The sequence below is a fragment of the Chlorocebus sabaeus genome, chromosome 19 (assembly GCF_047675955.1).
Source record: "Chlorocebus sabaeus isolate Y175 chromosome 19, mChlSab1.0.hap1, whole genome shotgun sequence".
Taxonomy (NCBI): Eukaryota; Metazoa; Chordata; class Mammalia; order Primates; family Cercopithecidae; genus Chlorocebus; species Chlorocebus sabaeus.
Window position 1 is genome coordinate 999,462 of NC_132922.1, and position 14,968 is coordinate 1,014,429.

General features: G+C 55.3%; 1 protein-coding gene across 6 annotated transcripts in view; it reads left to right on the top strand.

Annotated features, from left to right (window-relative positions):
* Nucleotides 1-14,601, top strand: part of BRD1 (bromodomain containing 1) — a 51,508-nt gene extending 36,907 nt beyond the window's left edge. For 2 of the 6 annotated variants that reach the window (XM_038007289.2, XM_038007290.2), the window contains exons 8-13: nt 1,148-1,645; nt 10,235-10,370; nt 10,869-10,996; nt 11,872-11,981; nt 12,170-12,324; nt 13,500-14,601. In XM_038007289.2, the coding sequence (XP_037863217.1) occupies nt 1,148-1,645; nt 10,235-10,370; nt 10,869-10,996; nt 11,872-11,981; nt 12,170-12,324; nt 13,500-13,683 (1,211 nt within the window). In that variant the 3' untranslated portion in view covers nt 13,684-14,601. The remainder of the gene's footprint in view (nt 1-1,147; nt 1,646-10,234; nt 10,371-10,868; nt 10,997-11,871; nt 11,982-12,169; nt 12,325-13,499) is intronic. The other 4 variants (XM_038007291.2, XM_007976139.3, XR_005243443.2 and 1 more) reach the window with 3 other exon arrangements.
* Nucleotides 14,602-14,968: the final 367 nt, after the last annotated feature.

Consider the following 14,968-nt stretch of genomic DNA (forward strand, 5'->3'; position numbering starts at 1 on the left):
TGAGGCGCTCTAAGGCGCTCAGTGTCATTTGAAATCAGAGGCACCTTGCAGCCAAAAGCACTGCTGCCCGGCGTCATGGGACCCAGCCTTGGGGAGAACTTTTTCTGTCAGTCTCAAAACATTGCTCTGAGTCTTGTTGTGTAGTTTTGTATTTTCAAAACGACTTTTTGAATTACAATAGTAACCATACATACTTCAGACGGTTTTAGAAAAGTTTGCAGGTTTAATGAAATGAAAGCTGTACCCAGTGACAATATATACTAAGGATTAAAGTGGTCACACTTCCTGTTGCCAGCACCGGTCCTGCTTGGGAAGAAGCCTCAGTAGTTGGCCTGGTGTGGCATCGCCTCGCCCCATCAGCCTTGTGCCAGAGCCTGCCCAGCCTCCTGGACTCAGGGCAGTGCACAGAGCCCGTCCCCCTGACCGCGGGCTCTGTACCATTTCACACTTCTGGTTTTTATAATGTCAAAAAGGCTTTACAAAGAGGTTAGTCTTTTTCTAAAGACTTCTTATTTAAAAAACATTTTTTTTTTCCCTGAAAACTCCCATCACAGTATTTGGGAACATGGCACAGACTTCTGCGCTGGGGTGAATGGGGCTTTTTTTCCTGCCTTTCTTGAGAGTCATCCACAGCCAGTCACCACTCCGGTTTTTTCTTTTTTTGTTTGCTTTTTTTGCATTTTTGACTTGGAAGACCTTGAGCAGAGATCAGATTTAATGTTTCTTTCCTTTTATTTGCGAACCTCGTGGCCCAGTAGAGCTCTGTGGGAATGCCCACTTAAGGCTCCTTTAGTTATGTGAGATACCTTTTCTTCCTCAAGGTAAGTGAATTATTGATTGCAGAAATTGTTATGAACTTGAGTGATGTGTTTTAATATTGGCGCGTGTGAAATAATCTTTCACAGTTTTTTTCAGAGAGTAACTGTGCGCCCGGGCACTGCACCCAGGGCCACAGCCTTTGGCGTTAGGGAAGCCCACACAGTGTGGCCCGAGCCCACGGGGCCGCACTGCCGAGCAGACAGTACGTGCGATGCGTTGTTTCCTTAACTGAATTAGTATTTTGGTGGGCTTCACATTTATAGTAAGTTTTATAATAGATTTTATAATCTTCAGTTTTCAAAAATCACTTTATTTATAATTTTTTCAGGAGATAACTCTCCCCCTAAACTTGAACCATCAGATGCATTACCTCTTCCTTCAAACTCGGAGACTAATTCAGAACCACCAACCCTCAAACCAGTAGAACTCAACCCAGAGCAGAGTAAACTTTTCAAAAGAGTCACATTTGATAATGAATCACATAGCGCTTGCACTCAGAGCGCACTGGTAAGCGGACGCCCTCCAGAGCCCACCCGCGCCAGTAGTGGCGATGTGCCGGCGGCGGCGGCCTCCGCGGTGGCGGAGCCAGCAAGCGATGTAAACAGACGCACTTCTGTTCTCTTCTGCAAATCGAAAAGTGTAAGCCCCCCAAAGTCTGCCAAGAACACTGAAACCCAGCCAACTTCTCCTCAGCTAGGGACCAAAACCTTTTTGTCTGTAGTCCTTCCGAGGTTGGAGACTCTTCTGCAGCCAAGGAAAAGGTCGCGGAGCACATGCGGAGACTCCGAGGTGGAGGAGGAGTCCCCAGGAAAGCGCCTGGATGCAGGTAAATGCCGCGGGCGGCCCTGAGAGGCGCCCTTGCCGACCGGTGCCGGGAGCGTCCTTCAGGATCCTTGGTGTGTTGCGGGGGTGCCCAGCTTCTGTTTTTGCAGCATTCTCTGAATTTCCAGGGAAGACAGCAGTGCAGTTTTTTCTTTCAAAAGCCTTGAATTGCGGTTCTGAGGTCGGCGCCCTCATGGGGGGGTCTGTTTGCCACGAGAGATTGTGCAGCCTTGCTGGGCTGCCCTGGGCCGGGGGTCAGTGGTCCTTGGTCCTGTCTTCTGCGCATACTTCCTCTCTGATTTTTTTTTTTTTTAAGAGAGAGTCTTGCCCTGTCACCCAGGCTAGAGTGAGTGGCTCACTGCAGCCTCCAACGCCTGGGCTCGAGTGATTCTCCTGCCTCAGCCTCCTGTGTAGCTGGGACTACAGGTGCACACCACCACTCCCAGCTAAGTTGAAAATTTTTGGTAGAGATGGGGTCTCACTGTGTTCTCCTGGCTGGTCTTGAACTCCTGGCCTCTGACTCCCAAAGTGTTGGGATTAGATGTCTGAACCACTGCACCTGGCCCCTTTTGATCTTTAAAAAAGTACTGAGAATGAATTCAAGTGTAGCTTTAATTGGTCATCTTGACTTTGCTGTGCACATCTGGGTAAACTGGTGACTGGCCGCTCCCAGCACTTGTGGGAGCTCCACTCTGCACCCCTCAGTCAGGTCTCCTGCAGCCCCACAGACCTAGGACACCGGGGTTGAGCCTGGCCCTTCCTGGGCCTCTGAGAGGACCTGCCCTCATGGTAAATGCAGTACTTTGCAGTTGATTTCAGCAACGTTTCCTCACTGTTTTTTGTGGCCCTGTTAGCCACATATGTGATGAGGTATTAGGACCTGCCGAAATAGCACCGGAAAGTGCTTCTCATCTCTTCCTGTGCTTTCGTAACTGAACTCTGTTGAATTACTCGGCGAGGGTGTTCCCGTGTGTGCGTGTGTGCCGAGAGCATTTGAGGAGGGCAGCTGTGTTCCTGCAGCCTCTGCTCCCCGCCCCTCAGAGGAAGTCGAGGAGTTTGTGTCCTTTTAAGAGGAACCCCTGTCTTTGGTTTGCTTGTTCAGTCCTGGCTGCGCTTCTGGAGGTGCCAGGTCAGGCTGCCAGTGTCTCCTTTCTGGAAGCGTGTTTGGAGCATGTTTGTCATTCTGGTTTTTGTCCCAAGTCAAGGCTTGGTTCCCGGCTGTCCTGTCTGCCTGTTATACCTAAATAAGGGGAAGCGTGTTTTCTTCTGGCTGTGCTGGTGTGCAGTGGTTCCTCGTGCACTTCGGCAGCGAGAGAGAGTGGGGCTAGGTGGGTGTTGCTCATTTCCCAGAGGGGCGGCGAGTGAGCCCTGTGTCGTGGAGCCTCGCCGGGCCGGTCGCAGACGGAAGGCTGTGGTGGGCGAGACCCGCCCAGGCCACTCTTCACATCTTGACCCTGCTGCTTCTGCTGGTCTCTGGCCTGAAGCGTCGGGGAGGGGAGCGAGACCAGGTGCTGTCTTTAGGTCTTTGTGTGGAAGGAAGGGCACCTCCCACCCTTGCCAGCGAGCAGGTCATGCCTCTTGTTGCCAAAGTAATTTCTGGTAAATTTCATTTTGATTTGTATGAAAATTTTGCACATAGATGAATTGTATAGAAATTTTCTGCCCATGTGCTTTTACTTTGATGGATTGATACTAAATTGGCATTTTAAAATAATTTGAAAAAGCTTTTTTGATTTCTAAGTAATATGAGGCTATTGAAATCCTTCACAAGATACCGATAAGGATAGATGGCCCTTGACTCAGGACTTGGGGATGTCTCTTAACCACGTTGGCCTTTCTCAGCCACCTTTGGCGAAAGACGCTCTGACCTGGTTTTCCAAGCGCCCTGAAAGTCCTGCGATGAATCGGGTCAGGGTGCTGTGCGCTGGGTACTAGAGGTTGGTTCGGTGCAGGTGTGGGCGTCCCCTCCGCACGCAGAACTTGGAGTTCGGCGGGCGCTCCGCTTCCTGGGGGTTTCACGCCTGTCGGTGGCGGAGGTGTGGGGCTCTGTGCCTGGAGGCCCTGCTGGCCGCGGGGCGGGGCTTGGGGCGGCCTCCCCTCCACACTCGGCAGGATGCTCGTGTGGCGGCTTCCACCAGGGGGCGCCAGCGACCGGGCCCTGCCCCGGCTGTGGCTCGCACCGTGGACAGGGTTTTGCCGGCCATGTCCTCAGCAGCCGCTCAGGCTCGCGCATCAGATGTCCCCTGTAGAAGAGCACGTGTCCCCTCCAGGCCACTGTCCTGCACTGGAGTGTTGTGCGGGATTCCCGTGGTGACAGTGCTGTAGAGCAGTCTCACCGCACACCTTCAGTGAGCGTGGCCCATGGTGGCTTTTGAGAATCGTGGTGCCCTTTGATCCTGGCTGAAGTGGAGAGTTTCTGCTCTCTCATTCCCGAGTGACAGTGGATTTCCGTGGAGGCGCGGTGAGTTCCTGAGCTCTCTCCTGAGCAGCTGGGAGCCTCAGCAGCATTAAGACCAGGCCCTCGGGAGCAGGAGCATTTCACTGCTGCGGCCACGGTGCCCGGGGGAGGGCTGGGCGTGCTCTGAATGGTGCCAGTCCCACCATCCGCCCTCGCTTTGGGTTCACCGGAACCTTCTTGGTGCTCTGCACACGGGGGATTTCTTGCTCCGAGCTGCAGTTCTTCTCAGTCTTAGGACAGGAATTATTCGGAACCTTCTGATGTTTTCCAAACATTCATCTGTGTGCTCTGAACTTGAAGGAGTGCTCTGGCATTTCCCAGCACGCGCACGATTCTGAGTCAGGCTGAACAGGGTTGCTGGTCCGGAGGCGAAGCGCTCACTGTGGGCCTCCCGCCTGAGTGCGGTGCAGCGGCCTTCTGCTTCCGCGATGGCCCAGCCCCAGAGGCTGGCCCTGGCTCGTGGCTTCCTTCCCCCGCGGCTGCGCGCTCGCCAGCAGTGAACCGTCACCTGAAGCGGTGTTCCACTTGCCGCCCCTGCGGAGACCCCTGCCGCGAGTCTCCATGTGCGCATGCTGGGGTGTGAGACCGCGGGGGGTGTCTTTGTCCACTCACCGCCCTTCGGAGACCCCTGCCGCGAGAGTCTGCGTGTGCACGTGGTGGGGCGTGAGAGCGTGGAGGTGTCTTTGGTGTCCTTCGGCGGTTCAGGGAGGAGGCTGAGCTGTCCTGCCCTTTCATTCAGACTAAATGGCTTTTTCACTGTTTTCCAGGTTCTCACTTTAACCACTAATGTGCTGGGTAGTTCACTCTTTGGACCCTAATCATTTTCTCTTACCTCAACTTGGACTGGAGTTCTGCTAAGCGGCCGTTTTGGAACACACAAAGATCACTGCATCTTGCCTTTCACTTAATTCTTGCGGATCCCATTGGAATCATCAGCTCAAACATCCTCTAAACACAAACACAAACAGCAGCCCTGGAGGAGCTCTCCCCTACCCCAGCCCGCCCCCTCTGTAAGTCAGCCCGGCAGTGGGAATGGTGCTGGCGCCCGGTGCACGCCTGGAGCTGGTGGGATGTCGCGGCGCCTCAGCCTTCCCTCTGGATAGTCACAAAGGACGCAGAGGAGAGCCCGGCACCGGCTGGGAGCCTGCTGCAGCCGACGACACAGTGGACAGCATTCTGAGGCTGTCCTGAGCGTGTGGAGCCATCCCGTAGTGACCTTTGGTTCGTGTGCGGCGGCCATGCCCAGGCGCGTTGTGCTGTGTTGGTGCTGTGGGGTATGGTGGAACTTGGTGCCATCTGAGGATGTGGCATGGACAGTGCGTGCTCACTCACTTGCTAGCATCTTCTCTATTTCTGGGTTTTCTACCTGATTTTCTTCTCCCCTTACTTCCCCTTCCTCTGTTTTCTCCCCATAATCCCCAGTGGATTCTTGAGCGGTGCTGCTGTTTATCTCTTGCTGGCTGCCACGCTGAGTGTCCCTGCGGCCAACTGAGAAGTCCTGCTCGTTGGATGGGGCATCCCTGGACGCCTGGGATCTTGTGCAGGCGTCTAGCCTGGGCCTCGGGTCTGTCTCTGACCATCCCGGCTGCATCGCCACGGAGCGGGTCCCGGCGAGATGGGCCTTGGGTCTGTCTCTGACTGTCCCCAGCTACACTGTCATGGAGCAGGTCCCAGCAAGTCTTGTGCAGGCGTCTGGCCTGGGCTTTGGGTCTGTCTCTGACCGTCCCGGCTGTGTTATCACGGAGCGGGTCCCAGCAAGAGCAGAGTGCTGTTGGACTCTTCTTCTGTGTGTGTTTTTATTGAGAGGTTGAAAAATGCACCAAAAATGCTCTCCTTTTAACGACGGTAAAAGTGAAACTGAAAACAGAAAATAGTGGGCTCTCCCACCTCTGAGGCAGCGTGGATGCTAGAGCCTTTGCCACTGCGTGGGGCCCTCAGGGCTCAGGTCTTTGGGGTGCAGGCTCAGCCCACCTGCTTCATACAGCCAAGCTTCCTATGAGCCAGAGAAGCCGAGGCGGCAGCTTGGGTGCTGGTGGCAGGGGTGGGCAGGGGCGGGCTTGTATCCTGGGCTTCGGGGATGTGTTCCCACGGCTCCCTGCCCTCAGGCGTCTCGGCAGCCATGATCAGGGCCTGGTGTTCTTGCACCTGTGGCCTGGAGGATTTGTGGTGTCCATATGGGTTAGGGGCTGGGAACTTGAGGCTAGAGGAGACTATGGCCCATCAGTCAGACCTGCAGGCCTCCGCCTCCCCAGGTGGGCCCTGGGGCTTCTCTTCCCTGTGGGGAGGGGCGGTGTCCCAGCTGCCGTGGCCTGCAGTCTCTCAGAAGACCCTTTGGGGACCTCCCAGGACAGTTACAGGTGTGCTGTGGATATACCTGGTGACAGGCAGGCTTCCAGGGACCACGCTTGACTGGGCTGTGGGACACCTTTGCGCCATCTCCTTTGTGCCATCTCCTTTGGGAGCAGAGAGGGACGTTTCTGTCTTCAGTCTTTGGCCTCCTAGGAAGTCACTGGGAAGGCCCCTTGAGGGTGGGCAGACCCTGGCCACTGTGGGAATTTGTGCAGCTCCTGTGTTGAGGGGACAGTGGCCCTTCCCTGGCAGCCGCCGCCTCTTTTAATGTATTTTGCACAATCACTAGCTTTACTTTCAGCATTAAAAAAAAACACCTCGTGGGCCGGGCGCGGTGGCTCAAGCCTGTAATCCCAGCACTTTGGGAGGCCGAGATGGGCGGATCATGAGGTCAGGAGATCGAGACCATCCTGGCTAACACGGTGAAACCCCGTCTCTACTAAAAACACAAAAAACTAGCCGGGCGAAGTGGCGGGCGCCTGTAGTCCCCGCTACTCGGGAGGCTGAGGCAGGAGAATGGCGTAAACCCGGGAGGCGGAGTTTGCAGTGAGCTGAGATCCGGCCACTGCACTCCAGCCCGGGCGACAGAGCAAGACTCCGTCTCAAAAAAAAAAAAAAAAAAAAAAAAAAAAAAAAAAAAAAAAAAACACCTCGTGCTGAAAAAGTTGCTGAAAGTTGCCCCCTGCTGTATACACAATTTAGAGACTTGGGCCCGATGTCAGTGCTTGCAGTTTGCAAATGCCTCATGGACCAGGCACCCATCTCTGCAGACCTCAGGCCCTGGGTTCCCCATGTTGGCTCCCACCTCAAGGCTGGCCTGGGCTTCAGAATGTTCTGGGCTGAGGTCCTTGCAGGGGTGCCGAGGGTGCGTGTCATGATGGACATCTCCCAGCTGGCCAGAAGAGCCTCACAGGGTGGGAGTTGGCAGGGCTGAGATGGAGAGATCTCAGAACCATAGCTGTCTTAGATTATTTTCTGGTGGCCCAGGTGGAGGCTGGGAGGGTCTGGGCAGCACAGGCCACCTCGAAGCTCCCCTGAGGTTCTGGGGACTCCAGGCAGTGGCCGCAGAGCCTCCCGGGTGTCTGTGGCCTGGTCTGGCCTCTGGGGTGACCCTGCACTGCTGTAACCCCCGAACTGCCTGTCAGGCCCTGCGGCCATCGCGCCCCCACCAGGCCTCTTGCTGGGTGGCGTCTTGGTTGGTCTGGGTTTGTCCGTGCTGCCCACATCTTCCTGGGCGCTGTCACATTTTCAAGGGTGACACGCGGAACCTCTGTGTGTACTTGCGTCATATGTGCACTCACTGAATGCTTAGGAAAATTAAGAGGGGCATTTTATCATTCTCCTCTTTCTGAGAATTAAGGACTTGCCTTGTGTTTTAATCCCCTGCCTGGCCCCACTCCATGCGGTGGTGCTCATGGAGCTGGGGCCGTCATGGCTAGTGAGTGGCCTGTGCGTGGCCTGGCTGTGTTGGGGCTGCAGGTTCCAGCACAGCTGCCGGTGCTCTGGTGCTGGGGCCCTCAGGCTGGCGTCACTGGGCAGTCTTGTGAAGGCTGCACTAGTCCTCGTCTTCCCCCAGGTGGCCATTGCTCGCCAGAGCAGTAACTACTCAAAGCCTCCCCACCCAGGCCCTGGGCCGCGTCTGCTCAGCCTGGAGCAGGCTCACCCTGTACCTGGGGTCTGAAGTGCGCTGGGGGCCTGGCTGTGGGGTGTGGGTTGCCAGGCTGGTGGCTGCTGTCTGGAGACGGCTCACACACGTTGGCAGACCCGTCCCTGGGCCTGTGGGCTGAACGCTGGCAGGGGTGCTGGGCTCCGTCCGTCCACTGCTGATGCAAGCTGAGTGGGCTTCCCCTGCCTTCACCCACTCAGGTGGGAGTAGGGATGGAGTCCTTGCTCCTGAGGGGTCCTCAGGGGCCAGGACAGGACTTTTAACTCCCTCTTGAGACACCTTCAGGGCCTCAGTGTGCAGGGTCTGAGCCGCTCTGTGATGAGTGTGGGGAGGATGTGGAGCCCTGGGGCAGCTCAGCGTGTGGCTCAAGGCCTTCTACTGTAGATTCTTGCGTTTATTTGTTCCCTTGCCAAAAATGAGTATGACACCCCCACCTGGCCGTATTTCCTGCCTTAAAATGACCGAGGTTAAAATGAGAAACACAGAGCTTCGTTTGGAGCTCACGGTACATTCCAGTCCAGCAGACACAGAGCGAGGGTCTGACTTGAGTCTGTGGAGGGCAGCACGGCACCCGCCTAGTCTGCGCGTTTCCTCCTGAGCTGTTCACCGAGGTTGATTTAGCCCATCTGTTTCAGTCAGTCGTGCTCATTGAGAACAGACGGGAAGCGTTCGAAGCGGGTGGAAAACCCGCAGTCCAGCCATTCCCTTCGAAACATGTCTCCCAGCCACTCGGGAGGCTGAAGCAGGAGGATCACTTGAGCCCAGGAGGTCGAGGTTGCAGTGAGCTGTGGAGTCCATTGCACTCCATCCTGGGTGACAGAGCAAGACATCGTTTCCCAAAAAAAATTCTACATTAATGCTTTATTTACAAATTTACACAGTTTCCTTTGGAAATAGATGTAAAAAATTTTAAGGATGAGGTAGGCAAGAAAATGGGGTTCTTTTTGGATAAAAAAATTCACACAGCTAGGTGCGGTGGCTCACGCCTGTACTCCCAGCACTTTGGGAGGCTGAGACGGGCGGATCACGAGGTCAGGAGATGGAGGCCATCCTGGCTAACACGGTGAAACCCCGTCTCTACTAAAAATACAAAAAACTAGCCGGGCGAGGTGGGGGGCGCCTGTAGTCGCAGCTACTCGGGAGGCTGAGGCAGGGAGAATGGCGGGAACCTGGGGGGCGGAGCTTGCAGTGAGCCAAGATGGCGCCGCTCACTCCAGCCTGGGCCACAGAGCGAGACTCCGTCTCAAAAAAAAAAAAAAAAAAATTCACACACCGCTTCAGCTCTCACACCCAGAGACTGCTCTGGTGGGAACATTGTCCCCTGTTGTGACTCCCGTGGGGGACCTCATGGGGGGACCTTGGGCACATGTGTTGTTTCCTGTTGACTGACATAAAGTCAGGCCTTTTTAGGGGGAAAATACTGAGATTTGCCTTGTTTTTCAAATGTTGAGATGATGGAATTGTAGACTGTGTTTTGTGTAGCTGTGTATAATACTTGAATGCCAGTGATCACAGCTTCATAGTGAGTGAGGCCGGACACACACACGGCGATGGCCCCGGATTCTGTGTTTTAAAGTGTTTCGTCAGCATTTTTGACTTCATGTTAACACTTGTCTTTTGAACCAAGGTTTTTTCTTTTTAAAACCTGATTTCCTGTTCCCTGGAACTCTGCTCCTGTGAACACGATTTTGTGTCTTTGGTGACCCCTTCAGCCTGCTGAAGGGTCCGTCCCGATGTGGCATGTGCCCACGTGGACAGGCCACCCCCGTGTTTGCACTCACAGGTTGCACATCTGCTCCTGTGGCAGGCTCACGGCATCCTTTCTTTGCCTTCACAGAGCCTGTTTAAAGACCTGGGCTTGTCAAGAGGAGCATCTTCACAGTGCTCAGCAAACTACTGTGGTCAGAGCTGACTGCAGTTTGTTACATTGATTTCATTTAACGAGTAACTTTGGTGTCTGCTTACTGTAAGGACTGTACTCTGGGAGTAAAAAGGAAGATGCTGTCTTACCTGTCTGTGAAACGTTCCTTGTAAGATGTGTTCCAAGTGTAACCTAGTTGAGTCTTGCTTGGGCACGCCCTGGTTGCGCTGAGCTCAAGGCTGGCCTGCCTGTGTTCCAGGTCTCACCAACGGCTTTGGGGGTGCGAGGAGCGAGCAGGAGCCAGGCGGTGGCCTGGGGAGGAAAGCCACACCCCGTCGACGCTGCGCCTCGGAGTCCAGCATCTCCTCCAGCAACAGCCCGCTCTGCGACTCGAGGTGGGCACCGCGGCCCCACACTTCCTGCCGCGCAGCTCCCGAGCCACCCGCCCTGCCTGGCTGTCCTGGAGACCAGGATGCTCTAGCTCCCATCTTAGTGCCCTCTGAAAAATTCTGGCCCGGGATTCATGTGTGCTGTGCTCTTGTGGGTGGTTTCCCGTGCTACATATTAATCTGCTTTGTAGAATTCAAGCAGAAGTAGGAAAAACACCACGTGAAATAGGAACACAATTTTAGAAACTGCAATTAAGTTTATACTTGATATTTTCCTCCCAGAATCTGGCAGTGAGCACAGCCCTGCCTGTCTCATTGGCCTCCTGAGTACCCCTTGCCACAGGCTCACTCCCTCCAGACCTGTGCACCCACAGGCCTGCCTGGCTGCAGGGGTGTCAGGCAGGACGCGTGGCCAGCTTGGTGGCGGGCAGCCCACAGGACGAAACCTGAGTGAGGCTGAAGCCGGGGTGGGACACCTGACTCCCTCTGCTCTTCCTCCCGAAGCTTTAGTGTGCCCAAATGTGGGCGGGGCAAACCGGCTCTTGTGCGAAGGCACACGCTGGAGGACCGCAGTGAGCTGATCTCCTGCATCGAGAATGGGAACTACGCCAAGGCGGCCAGGATCGCAGCCGGTGAGTCGCCCAGACCTGCGTCCGTGGCTCTCCACACCTCCTTGTTAGCGTCTTAGGGCTCGACTCTGCTGGGGACTGGACTCTGGCTCAGGGAGCACAGTGCCCTGTGTGGAGCCCCACCCTGGCCAACCTCCTGGGGAGGGGTTCATCATACACCGAGGGGCTCTGGGCTGCAGCCCTGCTGGGGTGCCTGTGGAGGTGGCACCTCCTCCATCCTGCCTTCGTTTCCCTGTGGAACGTCCAGCTCTGTGTGGCTCCTGGCTGCCGGGCACTGTCAAGGCTGTCTGGGGTTGTTTAGGTTCAGTGGTCATTTGTGGCTGCACAGGGGACTGACTGCAGAGTGGGTGCCCCCAACTTCAGGCTCCTGGGAGAGGGGGAGGCCTTGGGGTTTGGGGTTGGCACGGCCCTCGCTGTGGAAGGCAGCCATGCTGTGAGGGGGCATCAGGACAGAGACCCCCCCGGTGGGAGGGAGAGCAGGGAGCTGGTCTGGCGGAGGGGGAGGCAGGACTTTGGTTTCGGATTTGGGGTGTCAGCTGCATAAATGAGGCAGGAGCACGCTGGGAGCCCCATCCTTGGGGCAAGGAGGTCTCAGAAGGGACTGTGCTGGGCACCTGGAGTCAGAGGCTTCCAGCCCGGAGGGCAGGAGATTCTCTGGGTCTGTGGGAGGCTAGTGGGTCCCCAGGTGGGCTGCAGAGACAGGGCGGGATGCAGGGGCCTGGACTCCACAAGAGAGGCAGTGGTGCTGCTGGGGGTGGGTGAGAAAGGCCTGGGAAGTGGGCTGTGCTCCGGAGACCCCACCCTGTTGCTGTGTACCTTCTGTGGGGGGGGCAGGGCATGCCCCCTCTGTCCTGCTGACGCCGTGCCTCTCTCTGCAGAAGTTGGCCAGAACAGCATGTGGATCTCCACCGATGCTGCCGCCTCAGTGCTGGAGCCCCTGAAGGTGGTGTGGGCCAAGTGCAGCGGCTACCCCTCCTACCCGGCACTGGTGAGTATGGCTCTCGTGGTGCCCAGGGCCCCAGCACCTGCGGGTCCCCAGGAGGCTCACACAGCTGGGGGGCGGGGGTGGTCCAAGGAGGCTCACACAGCTGGGGGGGGTGGGGGGGGTGCGGTGACAGGTGCAGTCGTCTGTGGGTGTGAGCCTCACAGTGACCTCAGTGGGTCCTTCTCGTGCAGATCATTGACCCCAAGATGCCGCGCGTGCCTGGCCACCACAACGGCGTCACCATCCCGGCCCCACCCCTAGACGTGCTGAAGATTGGGGAGCACATGCAGACCAAGTCCGACGAGAAGCTGTTCCTCGTTCTCTTTTTTGATAATAAGAGAAGTTGGTGAGTCAAGAGGCCTTAGACTCCGGGGACCGGCTGGGGTGGTTGTGTGGGGGCCGTGGGCTTGGTGACCTGAGTGTCCCTGTGGTGAGCAGCCGCTTTATCTGCTGGGCCCTGGCACAGCTAAAGTCGGAGGTGGGTGCTCTGCTGTTTGCCTAGTGGAGAAGGGCACTGCCCAGCACCCCTGCTGGGACTGTGGGATGGGCACTGAGCACAGGGTCTGTCTCTGTCTGATGGCTTCGTTTCCCTCTCGCCTGAGCCCCATTGGCCTGGGCTATCTCTTCTCTATTCCTTACCCATGTCCGCTGTAGTGTTGGGGGTCCCACTGCTGGGCTCCTGGACCCCTGTGCTGCAGGACACGGCCCCCGCCCGGGCCTGGCCTCTGGCCCTGTGCTTAGAGCCTTCCGTCCTGGCGTCACCCAGCTCTGCTCAGACGTCTACCCCATCACAGGAGGCTCCCCCTATGCCCTGGGCTGCTTTTTCGCACAGTGCCTGAGACTCTGATGTGCCAGGGTTCAGACCCCAAGACCCCTCTGTGTAGGACACGCTGGCAGCACACGCCTCTGGGAAGAGATGTAGCCCCAGCTGTGCCCTGCGCTCATGGCCCAGGCAGGTGCTTCCTGGTTCCCCATGGAGCTGGCTGCTCTGGGGACCTGGTGCAGAGGCTCAGGGCCACCTGCGTACGGTGTGCCTGGAGCATGGCTGGCAACACAGGCATCCCTACCGTCTTTCTCTTCATTGCCCCGACCTCTGCCTCTTTGGCCACATGGCCGTTGCTCCTTGTCAGGCCCTGAGCGAGGCCCACACCTTGTCCATCCGAGGGCCCCTTTGATGGGGTCTCCCCAACCACCAGCTCCTGCTCCGGGGCCCAGCCTGGCTCTGGGCTTCGTGTGTGCATGTCTTGTCACTTGGCAGGCACTGGGAAACGTTTTGGAGGTGGAGGAGGAGGTGATGGTTTTTCTGCCTTACTTAACTCCCCATATCCCCAAGCCGGGGAGGGGAAGGGAGGGGTGCACCGCTGGCCTCGGGCCTGTCCCTACACAGGGCCCAGCTGTCTTGGTGGTGCTGAGCAGGGTCCCTTTCTATCAGAGGGCAGTGGATGTGTTAGATGATTACATGGAGCACGTTGAAGCACCACGTGCAAGCAATGATTTCCCCATGTTTTTCCTTTTAAAAAGGCAGTGGCTTCCTAAGTCCAAAATGGTTCCCCTTGGTATTGACGAAACTATAGACAAGTTAAAGATGATGGAAGGGAGGAACTCCAGCATCCGGAAGGCCGTGCGGATCGCTTTTGACCGCGCTATGAACCACCTGAGCCGCGTCCACGGGGAGCCGACCAGCGACCTCAGTGACATTGACTGACGGCCCGGCTGCCAGTGCGGGTCTTGTCCATAGTGTTGATAAGCTGTACATGTTTGTATATTGTTCAAAACTTAACTTATTCTGGTTTTTAGTTGTAGCTCTTTAATTCTTTTTCCCCAGGGAGGGGGAGGTTTTATTTCCACGTTTTCTAGGAACCCATCTCCGTCTGGGCGCTGTGAGTGGGGTGGGCGTCCGGGCAGCGCAGTGCGTCTGTCACACGACCCCGGGCCGTGCTGCTGGCGTCACTTTCTTTGACATGTAGCTTTTTCTTAAAGACTTTTGAATGTTTAATAATTTTGTAAATCATCCTCTTTACACAGAGTACCACTTATTTAATAAGATGGATGTAAATTTACAATGACAAATGTGTATTTTAAGAAAGAAAAGGACATTATTTTGAATGGTACTTTGTGGAAAGGGGAGAATAAAGTTATGCTGTGCACATCACTTGCAGATCACCAAAAACGCCCGCTGCCCGCGCCCGCCGTCCCGCCCGCCTCCACCCCACAGGTGTGCCTCCCAGCGGATTATTTATTGTAGAAAGTGTATTCATTTGCTTTATAATGAAAAATACATTTGCAAAGGTATATTGATATGCATTTTTATACAGGCACATAAAAATTCAACTCGGCTTGGGAGCAGAATGCATTGCGTTGTATAAATGACTCTGGCCTGTGTGTACTTTGATTTTATAACTTGTAATCTTTTGTTTACAATGAGGGGCTTTCTGTAACTTGTTTTAATTTAGAACACTTTGGTAGCAATAGAAACTTTGGATACATTTTTGTATGGTACATGTGATGTATATAGAATTAGTACTTTATTTTTATTTTTAAGAGGTAAAGCATTATGTTGGGGAAAGTAGGGTGGGTTTCCAAATTTGCATTTTTTATATTAAAAATAAAGTCAAGATTTGGACGGTGTGGCCATTTTATTCCTACAGCCCTAGACGGCTGGGTGAGCCCCGAGGACAGGTGGGGTGCTGACTGCGAGGGGCGGGGACACGCCTTTATCTTAAAAATTGTCATGGGATGGCAGTATTATTTCACCTGATCATATTTTATTTTAAAATTTTAATTACATAAAAGTTTTAAATGCTTTTTAAGCCTACACCGTTTGTAACATCTCCATAGACACTTGGAAATAAAATCTTCCTTAGATAGTTTCTGTCCTGCGTCTGGCAGGTGCTTCCTGTCTGTCGTGGCTCTCCTTCCCACAGCCAGCCCCGCCCGGCAGGCCCCGCCCCACCGCCAGCAGCTGGGGGCCCCCGGGATCACCCACCGCC